General features: G+C 56.9%; 1 protein-coding gene across 1 annotated transcript in view; it reads right to left on the bottom strand.

The window, feature by feature from the left end:
* LOC106896584 (cholesterol side-chain cleavage enzyme, mitochondrial) overlaps positions 1 to 648 on the bottom strand; it is a 13,600-nt gene extending 12,952 nt beyond the window's left edge. The window contains exon 1 of the mRNA XM_014956677.1: positions 591 to 648. Within this exon, the coding sequence (XP_014812163.1) occupies positions 591 to 648 (58 nt within the window). The remainder of the gene's footprint in view (positions 1 to 590) is intronic.
* Positions 649 to 7,727: the final 7,079 nt, after the last annotated feature.

A 7,727-nucleotide genomic window follows, 5' to 3' on the forward strand; every position in this document is an offset into this window, starting at 1 on the left:
CCAAGAGGGATGGGATTTCTCAGAGGGAAGGTGTTTTAGAGGAGATGCTCGTCCTTTCTGCATCTCTGTGCCCCCCCCGGCTCCTTCCCCACCCCCACAAAAAGGCTGGGAACCAGCCCAAAATGGGGGTGAATTCAACCAGGATGATGCTGGAAACGGATCTGGGGAGAATAAAGGGACTTTATTCCTGGGATGGAGAGAGAAGCAGGGGTAAAATCCGTGGCTGGAAAAAGGGCATGGAGGTGACTGAGTTGCCTTTTTTATTTTTTTTTTAACCTTAAAAAATACAGCCCGCATCCATCCGTGGACCCACGCTGCTCGGCTCCCCCCCCACAATCACACTCATCCTTTTGGGGTGGAAAAAAACGGTGTTTTTCGTGTGTTTTTCGACTAGCTCTTCTCTTTTCTGCTGTGATTTCATCCTGGGGTCTCCCTCCGTTCATCGCCAGCTTTCAGCTCCTGCCCACCAGCGGGTGGTCGGGGAAATTTCAGGGGTGAAAATCCAGCCCAAAAACCCCCCCTCCCCACCCCGTGATTCAGTTTAGGGCTGGAGGAGCCGGGGGAAAGTCAGGGAGGGGAGAAAAACTCACTTTTGTAACAGCATGGTGAAAATGAGACTGCTTTCGGTTGCAGACAGACCGTGGCCATGGTCGAGCAGCTCTCGCTGGAGGGTTTTCCCCCAGGAGTGGGGAGAAGGGGACAACCCGGCGTGTGGGGCAGCAGCATCCCTGAGGAGCTCAGGGCTGAGCACCCGATGCTCCAGGAGATGTTGGTGCTCGAGAGCATCTCGTGGGGAGGATGGATCCAACCAATCCATACTTTAATCTGAAATCGGGGCGATTTCAGCTCTTTTTTTAATTATTATTATCCTGCTCCATCAAACTGAATCTCTTCTTGCTCATTTATTGTGTCCCAGACCTAAAAATCACCTGGTTTTTGGGGTCTCCGTGGAGCTGGGATGGGGGTGTCTCACCCTGATGGGACACATCCTTTGGTTGGGGTGTCCCCTCGGGAATCTCAGGGTGGAAGTTCCTGGCTGGAGGGGGAGGGGGGGGAAGGTTTCACCGTGGGGGGGAGGAGGAGCGTGGCCACGTGGGAGGAAGGCACGCTGGGTCAGCTCATTTCCAGTAAATGGTTGGGTTTCCCACTCGAGTCCTTGCCTCGGTGGCGTGGCATCCCCCACACCACATCCCCCACACCACATCCCCAACGTGGACCACGGGGAAAACGAACCCACAGCCACCCACGGACAGACGGACACCTGCCCAGGGCTGGTGAAATCCCCAAATCCTCAGGGAAAAGAAGAGGTGGGGAGGGAAGCTGTGGGGCAGCAAATAACCCCTTGAGAACCCAAAGGGATGGGAGAAAGAGGATGGACAAAGAGAGGGAGGGAGGGAGATGAGTGGGAGGCACCGGAGCCAGACGCATGAGTTGATGTCCCAGGGCAAGAAGGTGGTGACACCTGGAAGGGTGGGCAGGAGACCCCCGTGGGGGAGCTGGCCCCAGCCTGGTGGGGTGACAGCGTGTGGGAGATGCTCAACCGTGTTGGGGAAGGGCAGTGTGTGCTGGAGGGGCTGAGCCCAAGATAAGAAAAACGCCAGGAGAAGGCTGTGGCCGGACAACGGGGAAGCTGGAAGATGTCACCTCAGTGTGGCAGCACCTCTCCATCCCTGGGAATCCCAGTATCCCAACTCCAGGCTTTGAGCTGGCTCCTTTGGGGGTTGCTCTGTGCCCCCCACCCCCCTGCCCTGGGGGATGCTGTGCCCGGAGACAGCATCTGGGATGAGCCCCATGCGTGGTGGATACCCAGGGTGCTCACGTGGAGTGAGAAGCAGCCCAAAAAGCCCCCCACATCCTGGGCTGCACCCCCAGGAGGGCAACTCGGGGGGGATTCTGCTCCTCTGCTCCACTCTGGGGAGACCCCCCCCACCCAGTGCTGCCTCCAGCTCTGGGGCCACCAACAGCAGAAGGACATGGAGCTGTTGGAGCGGGGCCAGAGGAGGCCATGGAGATGTTGGGAGGGCTGGAGGACAGGCTGAGAGAGTTGGGGAGCTTCACCCTGGAGATGAGAAGGTTTTGGGGAGACCTTGGAGCCCCTTCCAGTCCCTCAGGGGGCTCCAGGAGAGATGGGGAGGGACTCTGGATCAGGGAGGGGAGCCATAGGACAAGGAGGAATGGTTTTAAACCAAAAGAGGGGAGATGGAGCTGAGCTGTGGGGAAGAACTTGTTTGGTGTGAGGGTGGTGAGAGCCTGGCCCAGGTTGCCCCGAGAAGCTGTGGCTGCCCCATCCCTGGAGGGGTTCAAGGGCAGGTTGGAGGGGGCTTGGAGCAACCTGGTCTGGTGGGAGGTGTCTGGATGGGACTGGCTGGTCTTTAATTTCCCTTCCCACCCCAACCATTCCGTGACTCTCAGGAGGTTTCTCACCAGCTCTGGCCTCCGATCCAGGCGGATACAGGATTTCCCGGGTCTATTGTCCTGCCCAGCAAACCCACCTCCCCCAGCAGCCTCCAAGGCTGCCAGCGAGGTCGGAGGCAGAAATAGCCCCCCCAAAACAGTGCTGGGAAAATACTCAAATGCTCCCAAGGCTTTTGTTTCAGGCTTGTGGCCGTCCCCCCCACCCCTTCCATCTCCTCCGGCCGGGAGAAGCCAGTGCTTGACCTTCCTGTCCGTGCCTGCTCCCATCGGAAGAAAAATCCCAAAATAACTGGCTGGAACAATGTGGCCACCGTCAGGGTGAGGGTGGTGGGGTCTCAGCTTTTCCCCCCAAAGCCCACAATAAACACACACCCCCCTCACCTCGGAGTGAGTCTTCACTCTGCAGCCCCGTGGTTCATCGGATAAAACACATCCCAAAAATGCCCGTTTTTTGCTGCTTTCCTCAGGGAATTTAGCAAAAATGCTCTGCTGTTTGTCCTGGATGTCACCAAGGAGAAAGGGGGAACAAGGGCTGGGGAAGGAGATGCTGCTCCAAGGGGATCTCTGTGCTCCCCAGGGACACAGGGCTGCCCCCAGAATCACAGAGTGCGATGGGGTTGGAAGGGACCTCTGGAGATCATCTCCTCCAACCCTCCTGCCAGAGCAGGGCCACCCAGAGCAGGTCCCACAGGAACGTGTCCAGGGGGTTTGAATGTCTCCAGAGAAGGAGACTCCACCACCTCCCTGGGCAGCCTCTGCCAGGGCTCTGCCACCCTCTAAGTGAAGAAGTTCCTCCTCATGTTTAGGTGGAACTTCTCATGTTCAAGTTTGTGCCCATTTCCTCTTGTCCTGTCACTGGGCACCACTGAAAAAAGCCTGGCCCCATCCTCCTGACACCCACCCTTGAAGTATTTATAGGTGTTGATCAGATCCCCCTCAGCCTTCTCTTCTCCAGACTAAAAAGCCCCAAGTCCCTCAGTTTCTCCTCGTAAGGGAGATGCTCCAGGCCCTTGGTGCTCAGTCTGATGTTTAGGCAAGAAAACCAAGCCTGGGCAGGTGAAATGCCCTGTGCCCCACACAACCCCCAGCCCACGGCTTCCCACCTCCTCCAGGGGGGTTTCAGCCTCTCCCTGGGGGGCTGCTCCCAGCCTTTCCCCTTTTCTCCTCCCCGGGCAGCACCAAAAAACTTCAGTGTTTGGGTTTTTCAAGCTTTGGTAAAAGGCTTTCTCTCCCTTCGAATCCCCGGGTGAGCTCCTCACCTCCTTCCTCCCACCCCTGAGTCGGGGCTGGAGGGATGGAGAGGGGGGGTTTTGGAGGGGGAAGGGGGGTGGGAAAGTGCCAGAAATCACACTTCTTGTTTTAGCTCCGCTCAAAGCCGCCCGCCTTTCGGGCTCGTTTCTCCCCCTTTACGTCAAGATGCCGCTACGGCATCTGCTGCCGGCGCCGGCGGGGGGGGTTTCCTGCCAAAGACAAGAAAAAAAAAGGCAAAGGGAAGGGGGGTTTGGCTTTGTGGCGGCCCATTTTCAGGCTTGTGGCCGTCCCCCCCCCTCCCCCCCCCCATCTCCTCCGGCCGGGAGAAGCCGGTGCTTGGCCTTCCTGTCCGTGCCTGCTCCCATCGGAAGAAAAATCCCAAAATAACTGGCTGGAACAATGTGGCCACCGTCAGGGTGAGGGTGGTGGGGTCTCAGCTTTTCCCCCCAAAGCCCACAATAAACACACACCCCCCTCACCTCGGAGTGAGTCTTCACTCTGCAGCCCCGTGGTTCATCGGATAAAACACATCCCAAAAATGCCCGTTTTTTGCTGCTTTCCTCAGGGAATTTAGCAAAAATGCTCTGCTGTTTGTCCTGGATGTCACCAAGGAGAAAGGGGGAACAAGGGCTGGGGAAGGAGATGCTGCTCCAAGGGGATCTCTGTGCTCCCCAGGGACACAGGGCTGCCCCCAGAATCACAGAGTGCGATGGGGTTGGAAGGGACCTCTGGAGATCATCTCCTCCAACCCTCCTGCCAGAGCAGGGCCACCCAGAGCAGGTCCCACAGGAACGTGTCCAGGGGGTTTGAATGTCTCCAGAGAAGGAGACTCCACCACCTCCCTGGGCAGCCTCTGCCAGGGCTCTGCCACCCTCTAAGTGAAGAAGTTCCTCCTCATGTTTAGGTGGAACTTCTCATGTTCAAGTTTGTGCCCATTTCCTCTTGTCCTGTCACTGGGCACCACTGAAAAAAGCCTGGCCCCATCCTCCTGACACCCACCCTTGAAGTATTTATAGGTGTTGATCAGATCCCCCTCAGCCTTCTCTTCTCCAGACTAAAAAGCCCCAAGTCCCTCAGTTTCTCCTCGTAAGGGAGATGCTCCAGGCCCTTGGTGCTCAGTCTGATGTTTAGGCAAGAAAACCAAGCCTGGGCAGGTGAAATGCCCTGTGCCCCACACAACCCCCAGCCCACGGCTTCCCACCTCCTCCAGGGGGGTTTCAGCCTCTCCCTGGGGGGCTGCTCCCAGCCTTTCCCCTTTTCTCCTCCCCGGGCAGCACCAAAAAACTTCAGTGTTTGGGTTTTTCAAGCTTTGGTAAAAGGCTTTCTCTCCCTTCGAATCCCCGGGTGAGCTCCTCACCTCCTTCCTCCCACCCCTGAGTCGGGGCTGGAGGGATGGAGAGGGGGGGTTTTGGAGGGGGAAGGGGGGTGGGAAAGTGCCAGAAATCACACTTCTTGTTTTAGCTCCGCTCAAAGCCGCCCGCCTTTCGGGCTCGTTTCTCCCCCTTTACGTCAAGATGCCGCTACGGCATCTGCTGCCGGCGCCGGCGGGGAGGTTTTCCTGCCAAAGACAAGAAAAAAAAAGGCAAAGGAAAGGGGGTTTGGGCTTTCGGGCTGCCAATTCCCTCCGCAGAGCTGGGACCTGCCAGATCCTGCCATGGGACCTTTTTATCACAGAGTCCGGGGGGGACAAAGATGTCCCAGGGGACAAAGATGCCCCTCATCATTTGGGAGTTGGACTAGATGATCTCTATGGTCCCTTCCAACTCTAAAATTCAGTGAAATTCAGTGAAATCACCCATCCCTGCTCCCCCCATCACCTCCTGTGCTCTAAAATAACCAGGAGCTCAGTGGGTACACGGCTGAGAAATGGGGGGGGCTCCTACCCCAACCCCAAACCTTGGATTATTTCCTACATTCACCTGCAGGAAGGGGCTAAAAATAACGCAGAGAAAAGCAGGCGGGCAGGGGGTTTGGATGAAGCCATGACCCTTTGAAAGCCCTTCAGAAACACACACACAAAAAAAAAGAGGGGTGGGGGGAAGGAGGGGGGTGTGAGCATCGTGCTGCCTTTGTGCCGAGGAGCTTTGATGGAGGGTTGGAAAGAGAGAGAGGAGGAAGACATTGTTCTCTCCCCTTTTCTGTTAAAAGCTTGAATCCCTGCTTCCCTCCATCCCCAGCCCAGCCCTTTCCCCGCCTCCGGCTATGGACCAGCTCCTCATTTTCCCCCCAAAATGGGCAAAAAAAGAGAGCTGCGAGTGCAGCATCACTCCATTTCGGGGCTCTCCACTGGGGAACCCATCCCTGAGGCTCCAAAAAGCCATTCCCGACGGGAAAGGGGCAGGATTTGCAGGAGCAGAGGGATGCTGGCACCAGGCAGAAGGTGTGGGGAGGGCTCCCTGCCCCCTATTCCTATCCCTCGCTTCCCGGGGATGGTCGACATCCCCATCGGGGAGGCAAAAAAAACCCTTTTCCTTGGTTTTTTCCAGGGGGAATTTGCCCAGTTTCAGGCTGAAGGGAGAGACAAGAGGGACCCCAGGGTGGTGGGTGACAAGGGAGAGGGGAGACCCCAGCCACGGTCACGGCATCGTCCCTCGGCTCCTGCCCTCCATCCCCAGCCCAGCCCTTTCCCCGCCTCCGGCTATGGACCAGCTCCTCATTTTCCCCCCAAAATGGGCAAAAAAAGAGAGCTGCGAGTGCAGCATCACTCCATTTCGGGGCTCTCCACTGGGGAACCCATCCCTGAGGCTCCAAAAAGCCATTCCCGACGGGAAAGGGGCAGGATTTGCAGGAGCAGAGGGATGCTGGCACCAGGCAGAAGGTGTGGGGAGGGCTCCCTGCCCCCTATTCCTATCCCTCGCTTCCCGGGGACAGCCGATATCTCCATCCACCCCTTTTCCTTGGTTTTTTCCAGGGGGAATTACGGGAAAGGGGCAGGATTTGCAGGAGCAGAGGGATGCTGGCACCAGGCAGAAGGTGTGGGGAGGGCTCCCTGCCCCCTATTCCTATCCCTCGCTTCCCAGGGATGGTCGACATCCCCATCGGGGAGGCAAAAAAAACCCTTTTCCTTGGTTTTTTCCAGGGGGAATTTGCCCAGTTTCAGGCTGAAGGGAGAGACAAGAGGGACCCCAGGGTGGTGGGTGACAAGGGAGAGGGGAGACCCCAGCCACGGTCACGGCATCGTCCCTCGGCTCCTGCCGAGGAGCTTTGATGGAGGGTTGGAAAGAGAGAGAGGAGGAAGACATTGTTCTCTCCCCTTTTCTGTTAAAAGCTTGAATCCCTGCTTCCCTCCATCCCCAGCCCAGCCCTTTCCCCGCCTCCGGCTATGGACCAGCTCCTCATTTTCCCCCCAAAATGGGCAAAAAAAGAGAGCTGCGAGTGCAGCATCACTCCATTTCGGGGCTCTCCACTGGGGAACCCATCCCTGAGGCTCCAAAAAGCCATTCCCGACGGGAAAGGGGCAGGATTTGCAGGAGCAGAGGGATGCTGGCACCAGGCAGAAGGTGTGGGGAGGGCTCCCTGCCCCCTATTCCTATCCCTCGCTTCCCGGGGACAGCCGATATCTCCATCCACCCCTTTTCCTTGGTTTTTTCCAGGGGGAATTCGCCCAGTTTCTGGCTCCCCACAGCACCAGGCTGAAGGGAGAGACAAGAGGGACCCCAGGGGGGTGGGTGACAAAGGAGAGGGGAGACCCCGGCCACGGTCACGGCATCGTCCCTCAGCTCCTGCTGACAAACCCCAACACTCACCCTCTCTTTTTCCATTCTTTATTCCAACAATCACATTCTCGCTTTGGTCACAACCTCTGAAAGGTGGTGTGGGTTTTGTTTTTTTTTGTTGTTTTTTGGTAGTTGTTGTTTTTTCCTCTTCTCTAATTTGAGCCCCCTTTTACTAACAACATTATAAAATTACACAAGTACAGTAACCGCCAGGCGGTAATAAATAGGTTATTTGTTAGTTCACAAAGTTTAAAGTGCTTTGAGAAGGGATGTAAGAAGCTCTATCCTAGATTTCCAAGGGGGGGGTCGGGAAGAGGGGGGGGGGGGGAATTTTTTTGGAAATGA

This window comes from Calidris pugnax, unplaced genomic scaffold (assembly GCF_001431845.1).
Source record: "Calidris pugnax isolate Ruff unplaced genomic scaffold, ASM143184v1 scaffold265, whole genome shotgun sequence".
Taxonomy (NCBI): domain Eukaryota; kingdom Metazoa; phylum Chordata; class Aves; order Charadriiformes; family Scolopacidae; genus Calidris; species Calidris pugnax.